Source organism: Chiloscyllium plagiosum, unplaced genomic scaffold (genome assembly GCF_037043375.1).
Source record: "Chiloscyllium plagiosum isolate Xiang-an unplaced genomic scaffold, Cpla_swu_hap1 HiC_scaffold_27, whole genome shotgun sequence".
NCBI classification, from domain to species: domain Eukaryota; kingdom Metazoa; phylum Chordata; class Chondrichthyes; order Orectolobiformes; family Hemiscylliidae; genus Chiloscyllium; species Chiloscyllium plagiosum.
The window spans coordinates 65,040,865-65,056,352 of NW_028270165.1; the positions used below are offsets into that span (position 1 = coordinate 65,040,865).

Sequence of the window (15,488 nt, forward strand, 5' to 3'; positions counted from 1 at the left end):
TCTCAAATTGCAAGAAGCATGATTTAGACCAGAGCAGAAAACCGTGTGCAGTTAAGAAATCCACATCAGAGGATGCATTTGACAGTAATGGAGACAATGCAGGGGGCAACGTATGAGAGATTTTCTTGAGATGAACAACATTTAGCTATGTAGACAACTTGGCCAGATTTGGATTCATTTCCTTTGAACAGAGTCGACTGAGTATGGGCAAGATTGAGGTGTATAATAAGCAAGAAGGAATCTTTCCCCTATGTTATGCAATTGCTTACCTTGCGGCATAGAGTTCAGGTGATGGACAGAAGGTTCAGAGGGACCTGAGGATATTCTTTTTTATCCACGTGGGGCGGGGGAGGAGTCTGGAACTCATTGCCTGTAAATGTGGTAGAGGCAGAAACGTTAGTGAAATCTAAGATAGATTTACATGTGTACTTATAATGCGAAGGAGTTAAGGACGAACCCAAGTGCTGGGAAATGAGATTAAAATATTTTGGAGCTTGTTTTTGACAGAAACAGAATTGGTGGGCCGAAGGTTCTTTCTCTGTGCTGAAGACTTCTTAAATCCGTGATTCTGTGAATTAGTTCTGGACCTTTGTATCTAAGTACACGTGATAATAACATGAAATGACTTTTCGTCCCCTTTCAGTATTTACACTTCTACAACTACTCAAAGGGCTATTGCTGTCATGCTAATATATATGTTGTCTTTCAGTTATATTCTCGTAAGGTATAGTATTCTCATGTGCGCTGATGAATGAAAGCTGAGACGGTATTTATATTGGACAAACGTACAGTTATGTGCACTATAAAATAGGTTGAGAATTAGACAAAGTAACGCGTGGACAGACATAAATGGAGTGACAGGAAGAGAAAGCACAAATGCAACTGTTTGCAAAATATTTCTCGGAATGTTCAATATAGAAAGGGAAACTGAACCTGGCAGTACCAGGTGCAATAAGATATTTTGAAACATTTATGTGCTGTACATTCTTGCTAAAAGATTACACTTGATCGATTAATTTTGTAAGAAATTATGTTTCAGCACAATAAGTATTTCTCATGAGAACATTTAAAACGCTCTTTCCTGTACCTTTTCACTATGTTGTCCTGAGTGATGAAGGGAATGTGCATTAAATGTGTAATTTTTTCACAGATCACTTTCAGTTAAGGCTGTCAGATGGTGGAAGTCCTTGTGCTGGTCGAATGGAGATTTACTACAATGGAATATGGGGCTCAGTTTGTGATGATTCATGGGATGTGGTAGACGCTGACGTCGTTTGTAAACAACTGGGTTGTGGAAAAGCACTGGATATGACACCCCCTTCCTCCTCTGGACCGGGCTCAGGCCACATTTGGTGGAAGGACGTGAAGTGTTTTGGAAACGAATCATTTCTCTGGGAATGTCCTTCAGTCCCATTGGGTCACCAAGACGACTGTTCTCATAAAGAGGATGTGAGAATTATGTGCTCGGGTGAGGCCATTCTTCAATGCTTTTACTTTGCTCGAATGTTGTAGGTGAGACGTCATGCTGACATATGTTCACTGAATTCGAAGGAATGTAGAGCAGCGGCAGTAATTTAAAGAAACGATCTCTGACACTTACATGTACACAAAAAGTGAAAGAACAATTCGTTTCTCTAATCTAACTTGCTTTTCTGTCAGTTTTTTTCACCTTCTATTGATACAAGACGCGTTTGTCATGAAAAGTGTCATTTTTGATCTGTTGTCACCACTCCAAGAGGATGCCAATATTGTCCTGATAGTCATAAAAGGTTTATTAAAAATTAATTCCAAATTTATGATCTTTACTTTTGTATCGATCCACCAGAAATATGAGACCTGTTCGTGTGTCTATCGAACTATTTGTGACTCGAAAATGAAGGAGTGACTTTTTTTCTTTATGTTTCCGAGCAGACTTCACTGTATCAGACACAGCTCCTGTACAATTGTGTCAGACCTGTACTGCCTGTTTATTACTGTGCACTTGCGGTTTTCATGATTTTTCAGAACAGTAAAAATATTCCGTAATTTGCTTCCAACTGAGCAGTTTGAAACTTCCCTGGTGATACAAAATTAAAATTGATTGCATATATATCTATATATATATATAATTGAACAGCCATGATATCAGAACCCGTTCCAGTGGATCATCACTTCTGAAAAGTGGACAATTTACTTTTAACACAGGCTTTCTGTTTTCTGTCAGTTTCTGCTTCTCGACCATTTCGGGTTCTCAAACAGTTCGCCAGATTCTAGTAGTGTCTTGGTGAAGTCCTTCTAAACTCCATGCACGATACACATTTGGCTCATTCCTTTTTTCATTGCAATATGTGTCATGAAGAAAACTGAACACAACGATCCGCGGATGCAGCGAATCTAAAACAAAAAGGAAAATTTCTGGAAAATCTCATATGTCAAGCAGCATCCGTCGAGACAAAGAGACAACCTTTCATGTCCAGTGACGCTTCCTCAATTCAGAATACGCGTCACTGGACCTGAAGATTTGTCTGTACTTTCTCTCTTCACAGATTCTGTTGAGTTTCTCCAGCAATTCCCTTTGTTCATATCATGCACCCTGCTCGTTTCGGCAATCACAGGACACACCAGCGATATGAACAATCTAACAATCTGGATATGTGTTATTGTTTGAACAGAACACAAGGAGCTGCGGCTGGTGAATGGAAAGCATCGCTGTGAGGGAAGAGTGGAGGTGTTCTACAATGGGACCTGGGGAACAGTGTGTTCAGACACATTGGATCCACACGTTGCCAAAGTGATTTGTAAACAGCTTCACTGTGGTGCGTTCCAGAATGTTGAATACGACGCTCAATCATTCGGAGCAGGAACGGGAACTATTTGGCTCGATGAGATGGAGTGTCTGTCACACGAGTCGACACTGTGGCAATGTCACACAGATCCGTGGGGTCAACACGACTGTCAACACCGGGAAGATGCTGGTGTAGTTTGTTCAGGTAACATGACAAGCCTTCTCAATGTTCGGGTCATACTCAAACATGAATTCCCAATAGACTGAGCATCTTTCTCCTTCCACCAGAGAGCAAAGTGACAAAGGAGCAGTCCCTCAGTTCAACTTACTGCCATCAACAATTAGGTGCGTCTTCTTTCTCTATGAGCGAATTCTTGGAGATTCTGCTTTGCACTGCATTCAATAATAATCAGTTCTGTACCACAGATACGCAAGACAGTGTGCACTTGCATGGAGGAAGCAGCAACTGTTCTGGAAGAGTGGAAATCATGTGCGATAAACGCTGGGGAACGTTGTGTGGCAATTCCTGGGATATAACTGATGCTAATGTTGTCTGCAGAGAGCTGGGATGTGGCTTCGCTCTATCAGCCCGAGATGAGGCCGCTCTCTCCCAGGAGAAAGATGTTATCTGGCAGAATGATGTGAAGTGTAAGGGAAGAGAATTCTCTCTGTTGGACTGTCTCTCCGCAGCTCCAGCTAAAAGCAAGTGTAACCACAAGGAAATTGCCAGTGTAATGTGTTCTGGTAAGATTGATGCTGACTGACGTGCGGCATTAATGTTAAAAATCAGGGCAACTATTTGATTTGCTAAGTTACATTGCCCTTTATAATTATTCGTACTTTCTGTTCCACAGGATCCGAGTTGGTGACGGTCTCCCCTTCACCTCCACCTGCGGGTATTTATGACTGATATTATTATTAGTATTTGTGTTCGCGTTACTTTCCTGAAAAGTGACATTGATGCTGTTGACATTTTCACGATTTGGATGCGAGTGTCATTGTTTCCTTAATGATGATTATTTACAATTTTCCATGGCAGACCTTAACTATGCTAAACCCATTTGTACTCCCTCCTTTAAGGACAGGAAAGTCCGTCTATTTCCATGCCAGTTGTCGTCTGTTCATCTTTGGGAGTCTTGTTAATCTGTGAGTTAATCGCATTACTGGTGGTCATGCAAAGAAAATTGCAAATGAAAGGTAAGCATCATATCTACCGACTGAGCTAACACTGCGTCACTTTCACTGTTGCATATGTTCTCGGGGCTGTACGTTTTTATTGCACTTTTCGAGCATTTGACTGAGATGGTCACGATTGTACGGCAGGTCTTGGCTGTTTGTTTTCTTCGAGGGACTTTGCCCAATGAAACGCTAAGTTTTAATAAACACTCAGATAAATGCATCAAATCTGTAAATAGCAGTTAAAAGAATATTCTAACTGTGTGAAGTATGCATCAAGTCGCTCAATATATTTGGAGAGAAACTGAATTAACGTATAATGTGGAGTTGCTACAGTCATTATCATTGGGAAAGAAATATAATGACTGCACTTTCTTATCTTTCAGTTAACATATACATGACATTCCAGAGCAGGTCAATGACGGCAGCAATATGTCTCCATTTCATTGAGTTATTTGCAGACTGCCTCTAAATATTTCTTCATTAGTTACTATTATTTATGGTTCTTCAGTGTCTGGGTGCTGCTACCACAACCCAAGATCATTGAGAGGATTAAGGGTCCTTTTAAGGGAACTTCCAGTTAGGCAACAATTGGCTTCCCTTGACTGAGCAAATGATACTTCTGTACTTTGCACAATAATTTAAAAGCGTTTGCTTGGGGACCATTTTCCACGAGTTGGCAATGACAATCAACACTAATAACAATCATTTTCTATCCTTTCACATGCTCTTAATTTTCCTTTACATATAGCCATAAAAACTAGGCACTTAGTCTATCACGATCAAAGTCATCAAGGTGCACCTTATTTCATTCGTCTCACGTTTTGGTTTTTAACTAATTGTCATAATTCTGCAATTGTTTAATGAAAGTAGTCCAATTCTAACAACATTATTATCAACCTTGTTTGTTAGCACCACGGTATGTTGAACATTAATTTGTAATCTCCTCAATGGTATCAAGTTTTTTAAAAAAAATATAGGTTATTAGCATTTTCGTTTTTTCATTGCATGAAAGAGTTTCATTTTCTGCACTCAACATTTTCACTCACATTTACGAGCTGAGAATTTTCTTGAATAGATGTTTGAATCAGCAAAATTAGAACAAAATACCCAAATTTATACCAACAAGAACGTTTGGCTCTTTCTGTTTAACATACTAGGTTCGGGAACTGATGTGACATGGAAATTAATCATGGCCTGTTCACTTGTTTTTCCAATATGTTCTCCCTTCAGCGATCAGTTAATGTTGTGTGAAGATTCTAATCTACAGCATTGTGTGAACTCGTTCTTCTCTCCCCTGGTTCTTCAGATATAAACACCTTGTTTCTGCGAGTGTTCAGCTACAAATGCTGACCAGTCTATTGTTTATTCTACAGAACTTTACCTTGGTGGCAGAGGCTCACGCCTTGGTTTGTACCAAGGAATTTATGAAGAAATTGAGAATATTCCCCCTGGCAAGAGGACGGATCACAAACATGGACCAGGTATATATTTCCTATTTTATCGTGAATCATGACTGGATAAGTGTAGCTTCCATTTAATTTGCAGTCTTCCGTGATCAATGACTGAATGAACATGATTATTAGTTAAAACACAGTCGTCGTGTGTGGGAAGCTATCTCATTAACTGTGTCTCTGTCCGCTTTTCGTGAGATGAAGAATTTCAATATGATAATTCCCACTGGCCTACATTCCTGATAGATTATTTCTGGCATGCATTTGAAAATGCAAACAGAACTATCAATTTCACTTCTACCCTGGTTCCACCCTGACCCCTTCAGATGGCTGGACAACTAATCAATTCGTCATTGATTTTAAAATAATATAACTTTTGCAGTAAGTATGGATTAGACAGCACCAAAGAGCGGAAGCAAAATTGAGGAATCAATGTATAAACAAATATGATGAATCACAGAAGATGAGTGGTGCTGAAAGTGTGCATATGACTCTGAAACTTTGCAGGTGTTCAGATACAGTGTAAATGAATGGAAAGAAAATGTCTGGTAGATGATAAATGTGAAATTATCCATTTTGGTTGGAATAAAATTAGAAATGACTATTATTTGAACGGACATGGCCTGAAAAGTACAGATAGCAGATTTAGGACTAAATTGAGGAGGAACATTTTCACCCACAGGATTGAGAATTTATGGAATTCCCTGCCTCATCAGATGTTTTTAGAACTGGGGTGAATAATGTTTTGAACGTTAAAATCGTGAGTAAGTCGAACTGAAGCCACGAAAAGATCAGTCACGATCTTATTGAACGGCGGAACTGGCTGCAACAGTCAGATGGAGTACTCCTGCTCTTAGATCTTATATCATATTCCTTCCCGCAGTGGGTTCACTTGAAATTATTCCAGATATTTCTACAGGCACGATTAAAGAACAATACTTTCTGTTGTCACCCTGCAATTAATAACATAAAACCTTCATCTACAGTCCATAAGTCTACGACATACAGGATCAGGATTAGATCATTTGGCTCATCGAGTCTATTCTGTCATTCAATAAGGGCTGATGTGCTTCTCAACCACTTTGCGTTGCCTTCTCCTTGGATGTTTTTATCCCCTTATTAATCAATAACCTTTGTATTTCTGTTTTAAATACACACTGATTGGCCTCAATAGCCATCTGTGTTCCATAGATTCGCAAGCCTCTGGTTGAAGAATATTTGCCTCATTCTAAATCTTATTGATCCTGGCTTCTCTTGGAAATCGAGTTTGAAAATAACTCTCCATTTTTATTTTTAGTAATTTATGCTTCCATTGACTCACTCAATCGCATTGAATACTACACCAGTCACAACTTGACTGACTATAATCCCGGATCTGAAAATCTTGAGGTGAAATCTAACAGCATTCCAGGTGTGTATAGCATCACTTTCTGTCAATTAATTTTCGTCCCACACCCTCTAAGCTGTCCAAAACTTAACGATTGCAACCCTCACAAGGTAGTGTGACCACTGGAATATTGGTTAAAGAGAAAATCGCTGTTTTGATACCACATGATCATGGACATGATCTGTCCGGCTGTCTTGTTGCTTACAGAGATTGTAGAGCCTATGGCCTCTACTTGTAATGTGCAAAGAGACGTGCGTTCGATGTCGTTGCTTTCAGGAACTGCACTCACACCCATTCCCGAAGAAGAATGCGTCTCCTTAAGCTGAACATTACAAAAACAACCAGGTTATCATTCTAATCGCATTTTTCCAGCACACCTTGGCCCACAGCCTTGTATGTCTTGACATTGTAAGTGCATCACTGAATACTTTTTTGAGCGGGTTTTGTCTCTATCACCCTTCCTGGCAGAGAGTCGAAGATTTCCTCTTTACTTCTCCCATCACTTCTCTGAAATGTATGATCCCTGATCTTTGATCTCTCCACCAAAGAGAAATGTTCCTCCTGTCTTCCCCAACTACTGTCGTCATCATTTCATGACTCATCGCAGGCATGCCAGCGACTCTGCATGCTCAGCTCCAAGTCAATCAATTGCAAAACAGATACAGCGATAGGTCTCTCAGCCCTTCGTAACTCTTCCTCCTTTCAATGAGATAATTCCAAAGTATGATGTGGCCTAAATCCAGCTCCCTACCTTTGAAGCATGTCCATAAATACCTTTGATCAACAATAATCTCGGCCACATTTAAAATTAAGAATTGATCAGACATCAGCTAATTTTTGGGAAATATATTTCCAAACCCTGTACAGCTTTATCCTTTCTTGACATCTTCCCTGAACGGTCTGGCATTAATTCTGTGTATAACACCTCGAGCTAAAATAGTCTAATCAGTTGAAGTAGTTTACTTTATGTTCCCTGTCTTATGCGGGTTATTATCTTGAATAATTCAATCAGATAATCTTTCACCTTCTCATTTCCACAGAAAACAATCCCAATTTGCACCAACTCTGCTCATTCCGTAACTTCAGAATTATGACCTAACTCTTCTGGTCTCAGTTTCCCGCACTTGCCTTATCTGAGACATTCGTCTCGTTTTCTAGTTATCGTTGTTGTGTATTTCAATTTGTATCAGTGATGCTCATCTTTCTCTCCAGGTCGAATTCGTGGTGAGTATGACGATGTTGAGACTGAAGATGCAGAATGTCATGATGGAAAGTTACAATTGGACAGTGATCCTGATGAACCACTCACACTTACAGATGATGACAGTGGTCTTTGTTCACTCGGTCAGTTGAATATCTTTAACCACCTTTCTGTGCATTCACACTGCCATAATTCCTTTCCATTCCATGATAATATTATATTTACTGAAAATCCAAGAACAACGTCCAAACCTGTGCCTCATTTCCACAGCTTGTCACTGAGAAAGCAATGTATTATTGGAGAACGATTTTTATTTCAATAGCATGAAGAACCGTCTTTAAAATTGAATTCGATGGTATTCATCATACACTGCGTTTTGTCAGTTCTTCGAATAGTTGATGTTCACCTAATTTTGGAATTATAAATCTACAAAATTGCTGTTTCAATGCGTCATCAACTGGCTGTATGGAGAATATGAAAGATGGGGTTTTACATGCTCAACAGTTTGAACGGTTTAGTTCTTGTAGCTCACATGGAATACAGAGCCTAGGACCTTTACTTGTAATGTGCAAAGAGACGTGCGTTTGATGTGGTTGTTTTCAGGAACTGCACTCACACCCATTCCCGAAGAAGAATCCGTCTCCTTAAGCTGAACATTAAAAATGCCAATAACTCACGGTTGCCTTTGAAACCCAGACTATCTGATCAGCTGCATTACCATTTTAGTGTTTTCGAATGGCATTTTGGAAAAGAAAAACTGCTCCAATGGTCCTTGTAACCCAGTTATCCGCTTCCATTATTCTTCACCTTCTCTCCTTTTTCACAGAGAGTTGTTTAATTACTGTTGTGAGAACTCTCCTGTAACATGTAGCAGTCACAACACTGACAAACAAGCTCCTATGTTTCTTTGAAGAAGGGTCACCGGGCCTGTAACTTTAACTTTGATGTGTTCCAAACATGTGTCCAGACATGCTGGGTTTTTTCAAAGAATTCCCGCTGTTTGTTTCTGATCACGAATGGCCAAATGAGCTTCCCTGCACTGCATGATTCGATAGAACTATGATACAGCCGTTGCCATGTTACCTCTGTTGTCCAATCAGAAAATACATCTGACTTCCCCTGATAACTCGCATATCGGTGGCGCCTTCACTGTTGACATACACTGGATGTGCGATCCAAAATTTTACAACGTACGCATCAAACCCACAATTGCGACGTTTCCCTCTGAGTTCCAATGTTTCTGATGCAGAGGAAAGAATGGGATGCCTTGGCTTTCAGCAAAATTCTGAAATATCTTGAGCACTATGTAATGTTGAAAATCATCATGGGAAACTTGACATTTATTTTTGAGTTAAACATTGAATACTTTCGTGAGGATTGTTTAAATTAATGAAGAAAGCAACTTTTATTGTTTCACAGAGATCTATTAAATTGTTTTAGGAGTGCGAAAGAAACCATAGATATTGTTTATCTTGCAATTTCAATCAACATCTCACTTGCAAAATTGTGCATGGCCAATGATATACTTTTGAACATTTCATAACTACTATCATTTAGGATATTGCCCAGCCAATATTCTCACAAACCAGAGGCGATGATCATTTACAATATTTTCAGTGAGCTTGTTGATTGTAGAATAAATATTGGCCCAGTGATCACTTGCTGCACATAACTCTGCTAATCTTCAGAGTAATTTCCAGGCTGTCGTTTGCATCAGCTAAATACACAGATAGATAAACATGTCAATGTGACTTCCAAATAAGACCCGTCATCAGTCTGACATTGCAGAGGCAGAATTAGTCTTGTCCCTACTCCATGGAGTGAGAGTTGCAGCTAGGGATTGGTAGATTCATGTGCTGTGAATAGAGCCAGAGGCGGCTTGAACGCGTGGACTCAAATTATTTTCTTTATCATTTCAGGTAGATTTTAGAAGCGATTTCAACATGGGACGTCCTAATATTGCGAGAAGTCACCGACTATCGTTTTGAATCTCGAAAATACTTTTCTCACTTTAAGCTGCAACTGGTTGTAATTCAGCAGCATGTACTTTCGCATTGGAATGTATATATTTGCATATATATACATTTGAAATATATCTGAAAAATTGCATGTTGTGTGTTTTAATGCGTTAAAAGTGGGTATAAACAGAGTGCATCGAAGTTATTTTTTATGTGTGCATACATTACGTAATTCATTTCTCAGTGTGAATGTTTGAAATCACAATAGTGGACGATGGTCCTGTGGCCTGTCAATGAGGTATTGAGGAAATTCCATGTGAAATTGCTTTGCTTTCTCATACCGAATGAAGGAGGCTTTTAAACTTGTCAGGCCAAAGAATTCTATGAAGTGCTGTTTTGCTGTTTATTGAATGAAATGTTCTGTCCATGAACTGGGAATATTTCTGAAAGTGATGTGCAAAATGTAGGACACAATTCATCAATAAAAATGCAGTGATTGCACGTTTGTTTTGGGTTTCTGAGTCCGTTTGTTGACGTCAGTGCCAAGTGTATGTGTGTGAGTGTCAGTGAGTAAGTGAGAGTGGTTGTAATTAGCTGTGCTTGTGCAACTGCACCTCTGAATATGAGAATATTTTTGCTACGGCCAGTAAGTTGGAAAGCTGATTGCAGGAGGGAAGTACACAGAAAATGAAAGGGAACTTGGAAAGTTAACATTCAGAAGGATCGTGGCTTACAATCTGCTTTTCTGTAAAGGTAGCAACGCAGGTGGGTAAGGTAAGCAAGGAGGCACATGACAAGGTTTCCTGCATTAGTCGGAAAATACGTGGTATAATTTTTATGCAGTCAGGTTGTGTGTTGTCGAACTTTAATTCGGCCACATTTGGAAGATGACACACAGTTCTGGCTGCCACTCCACCGAAATGACATGGAGGCGTTGTTGAAGCTACCACTGTAAGAACAGCGTGCAGGTGTGGGACACTGCAAAGGGTGTGCTGCATGCTCTATTTGGAGGGGCATGTTTGCTGTGGATCGCCAAAGTTGCGAAGGGGACAAAGTTGTGGAAGCAAAATTTTGGCGCGGAGTGGGGGTGGGGGCGAGGTGTTAATTTTGAACGGGCAGAAAGGAGGAAACTTCGGAAGGCTATGAATTGAGGCACGGCATGTGTGAGAGTGAGAAATGTGTAGGGTAATATTTTAAGGCATAAACAAGCAGGGAGTGGTGGGTGAGAAAGACAGAACTGAAATGTAGAGACATAGATAAAAAAAAGAGAACACATCCAGAGACGATATCTGTGACTGTGTCTCTGTGCAGTAGAGTCTCTTTATTATAGATGTTGAATCTGTTGAAATAGGGTTAAACCATTCCACACTTTCTCTCAGTCATCCCGTTTGTTCAAAGTGATATAACACTGATGGCCATGTTGAAGCGAGTTTCCATATGTGTGTCTTTGCATTTTGTTGTGTTTGTACCAGTGTATCTGCACCTGCCTGCAATGAGATACACTTTATCCGGGAGGGAAGTTTGAATGAAACAATAAACTAAAAAATGCGAGAGTAAAAGGCTTGGAAGTTCTCTCTCTTCCTCTCTCTACCCCCTCCGCCAACCCCGTCCTCTTCTTGCATTCCAAGTGAGACAATGCCAACCCATACCAGTCCATAAGTGGCAGGTATTTTTTCTTGGATAAAGCAGTCAAGCCTGTGAATTTCCCAGGTTGCAATGATACTTTATTCTTCAAGGAGAAAGTGAGGACTGCAGATGCTGCAGATCAGAGCTGAAAATGTGTTGCAGGAAAAGCGCAGCAGGTCAGGCAGCATCCGAGGAGCAGGAGAATCGACGTTTCAGGCATGAGCCCTTCTTGAGGAATCATTCTTGGATGCTGCCTGACCTGCTGCGCTTTTCCAGCAACACACTTTCTTCTTCAAACCTGTGCTTGTAGGAATTTTGTTCAATCGACCTTGCCCCTGTGATATGAGCAGAAGGAGATGAACAGACCCAGTGTTGGCCTGACCCCTTCAGATATTAAATTCTACCATCACTTAGAATCTGAGTCAATAAATTACATAGATATGTAAATTGCACAAAGTGCAAGAATATTCATCATTTCTCCTCATAAAAACAATTCACTGGAAGGTGCCCGAATACAGTTGGCAGCAAATGTTCGATTTAAGGTGTACAATGTCAGGAAACAGCCCAAAATAAATCAATTCGACATTGCAGAGGAAATTCATCGGTTTCTCAACATAAACATCTTTCACGCTGAGGGAACCTGAAGTACAATTGCAATCATCTCACTTGTGTGTGCATGTCTGTGTGCCTGCATCTGTGCGAAGCGTATGTGCGTCAGTGTGTACCGGTGTGCGTGTCAATATAGATGGTTGTCTTTCTGTATCTGTATGCTGCTTTGAGTTGGCCGCTCTCTTTCTCTCTCTCTGATGGTACGCTTGATGGCTTTCACGCTGCAGCTTCTCCTATGCAGTGGCGTTGGCAGTCCAGCAGAGGGTGGCGTTATATCAGTTTTAACACAAGCTAGTAATTGGGACAGAGACATTTCTCTTCTCTCTTTCTCTCTCTGCCTTCTTCTTCTCTCCTCCTCACTCCTCCATCTCTCTCTCTCCCTCTCGCTGTCCCACTCTCACCTCGTTCTTCCTTCATCTGTCCCCTGCTCCATATCTCTCTACATGTCTCCCGTTCTCCACACCCTCTCCCCTACGCTTTATCCCTTCTTCTCCTCCTTCTGATCCCTCACTGTCTCTCACTCTTTCCCTTTGTCGTGTTCCTGTCTGCCCTGTCCATCTTCCTCTCTCCCTAAGTAACTCGGAAAATATTATAGGTAGCAATGAATTACCAGGAGGAGGTCACCTCGTGTGATCAAGGCACAGGCTATGATACCAAAGCACTTCTGTTGGCCTGGACTGCACAACGATGTGTACACTTTGCCATACATTTAAAAGGTGCATAGTAGGGTGAGCCACAGGCAGTAATCAAACCAGTGCATTTGCTGCCAATTGCCGAGTATTCCAAAAACACGTCACGTGGGTTATGATTGATTGTGTATGTCCTCTCCGTAAAACCAGAAGTGGGAACCATTGCTTGCTCACTCTAATGGATGTGGCTACCAGATTTCCGGAGGTATTTCCATATTGGTGTGTTAAGGCAAAAAGGGTGGTGGAGGAGTTGGTACCTTTGTTTACCCAGTATGGGTAAACCAGAGAGATTCAGTCAGAACAAGTCTCAAATTTTTCTCCGCGGTATTTAAGGAAGTCATGTATACATTCTGCATGCAGCACTTAAAATTAAATGCATACCATCCTGAATCCAAGGGAGCCTTGGAAAGGTGGCATCATACCCCGTAGATTATGTTTAAGAGCGTACTGTCAGGGTTACCCAAATGCTTGGGATAAAGGTATCCCATTCAGATTGTTTCGATTAGAAATGCAGAAAGCCTCCCCCGCTTTCTCTGGCAGCTCATTCCAAACACGAATCATGTGAAAAAGCTACACTCAGTTCCCTTGTAAATCTGTCCCCTCTCACCTTGAACTTATGCCCTGTGTGTTTGGTTTCCCCCACCCTGGTGAATGAAAAGCCTTGGATACTCACGTTATGTATGTCAATCGTGATTTTGTAAAGCTTTACAATGTCATCCATCAGTCACCTACAATCCGGGGAGAAATCAGTCCCAGCCTATCCAACCATTCCTGGCAACACAAACCATCCAGTTTAGATTACAGCATTGTAAATCTTTTCTGCTTTCTTTTCCAATTTAATAACATCCTTCCTTAAGCAGGGCTAGCAGAATTGAGCGTGGTACATCAAAAGTGGCCTCACGAGATGGTGTGTCCTCACCAGATACATACCAGGAATGCCAACGACAGCCAGAATGGGGTAGTAGACACCCTGAATTATCCAAAACACGTCCTGTCTCGACATCTGTCATGCTGTCCCTAGTTACGTCCATGAGAAGGCAAGGCGTGCGACTTGGAGGGGACTTGAAGGATAAGGAGCAGCATATGGGGGAACACCAATCCCTGCAGGTTTCCCTCCGAGCCCCTCACCATCTCGACATAGAAACATATCGGCTTTTTCTTCCTTGTGAATTGGTCAGAATCCTGGAAATTCCTCCCGAAGGGACATTGTGGGTCTACCCTACAGCACATGGACTGCAGCAGTTCAAGAAGGCAGGCTCGACCCCAGCACCTTCTCAAACACGTATGTACACACTTTTGAGCCCAGAAGGGTGCGGAGTTCCCAGAAGGAAAATGACGTGTTGTTCCTCCAGCTTGCACTGAGCTTCGCTAAGTTATAATAGCAAACCTGCGAGAGATTCATTCCGGAGAACAAGGTGGTGATGAGAACATTCTCAAAGAGCCTTTGACCAATCATTTGTGTATCCAAATATTTTCATCTCTCCTTGTCCCACCTCCCTCCATTTTTCACTCATTCATCGGTCCCCATACCTTGTCCAGCATATATATCAATAGCTTCAGAGCCAAAGCCCATTCTGAAGGAGGTCAGTGAACCCGGAACGTTAACTATGCTTGCTCTCCACAGATACTGCCAGACATGTTGAGTATTTTTTAAACAATTTCTGTCTGTTTCCGATGAATGTTTCCGTGCAGGACAATTTGGGAACAGTGACCAAAGTTCAGTATGTTTAAGGTAGGTAGAATAATGATCATACAGGTCCCCTGGTAAATGTTTTAGTACAGGGCAAGGGAAATGATAACGTCATCAGGCAATAACTGGAGAAATTATGTTTAAGTGATTCTTTTCAGGGGCAATCTAATTTTGTCAGGTGGGAATCATTTAAAGGTCAATGATCAGAATTCGGAATCACGTGGAATCATACAGTCGGACATCACGGTAACAGACTTTTTGATCCACTCGTCAAAACTGATCAAGTTTCCCAAAGTAGATCAGTCCCATTTGCCTGCAGTTGGCCCATGCCCCTCTGAACTTTTCCTAGTTATGTAACTGTCCAAATGCCTTTTCAATTTTTTAACTGCACCTGCGTCAACGTCTTCCTGTGAGGCAGAAAGGATAGGACGGCAAGATTCGGAAATTGCAAATGACAAGAGATATCAAAAGTTTAGTCAGAATGAGAAAAGGAAGCAAGTGTTTAGAAAATTGAAATCAAACAAGACCCTTGAGAGGTTTGAAGGAAGCAAAAAAAAAAACATTAACAGATGAATTATCAGTGCTAAAACAGACCATAAAATGTTGTTGGCCAGTAGGATCAGGGCGATGTTATTGTTGCATTAAGAGCAAGTGTTCAGTGTGAACAGACTCAAGGACAAAAGAGTGAATTTATGATGAAAGCGAGAGGAAGGGAGTCAGGTCCTCAGTGAATATCTCGCATCTGTATCCACAACGGAGAATGAGATGGACGATGGGAATTTTAGGGAGGAATATGTTGTATGTCTTTAGCCACAAGAAAGGCTACAGGAGACTGGAGAAGAGCCAACGAGTTCCTTTTGGTTAAAAAGAGCAACGCTGTTAATTCAGGGAATTACATGTAGCTGTGTCTTTCATCCATGGTAGGTAACTGCTT

The 15,488-nt window shown here is 41.0% G+C and overlaps 1 protein-coding gene across 1 annotated transcript in view; it reads left to right on the plus strand.

Annotated features, from left to right (window-relative positions):
- Positions 1–15,488, plus strand: part of LOC148144484 (scavenger receptor cysteine-rich type 1 protein M130-like) — a 38,303-nt gene that overhangs the window by 17,015 nt on the left and 5,800 nt on the right. The window contains exons 7-14 of the mRNA XM_087975341.1: positions 1,151–1,468; positions 2,652–2,992; positions 3,178–3,508; positions 3,619–3,660; positions 3,845–3,961; positions 5,317–5,424; positions 6,692–6,805; positions 7,994–8,125. Of these exons, the coding sequence (XP_087831467.1) occupies positions 1,151–1,468; positions 2,652–2,992; positions 3,178–3,508; positions 3,619–3,660; positions 3,845–3,961; positions 5,317–5,424; positions 6,692–6,805; positions 7,994–8,125 (1,503 nt within the window). The remainder of the gene's footprint in view (positions 1–1,150; positions 1,469–2,651; positions 2,993–3,177; positions 3,509–3,618; positions 3,661–3,844; positions 3,962–5,316; positions 5,425–6,691; positions 6,806–7,993; positions 8,126–15,488) is intronic.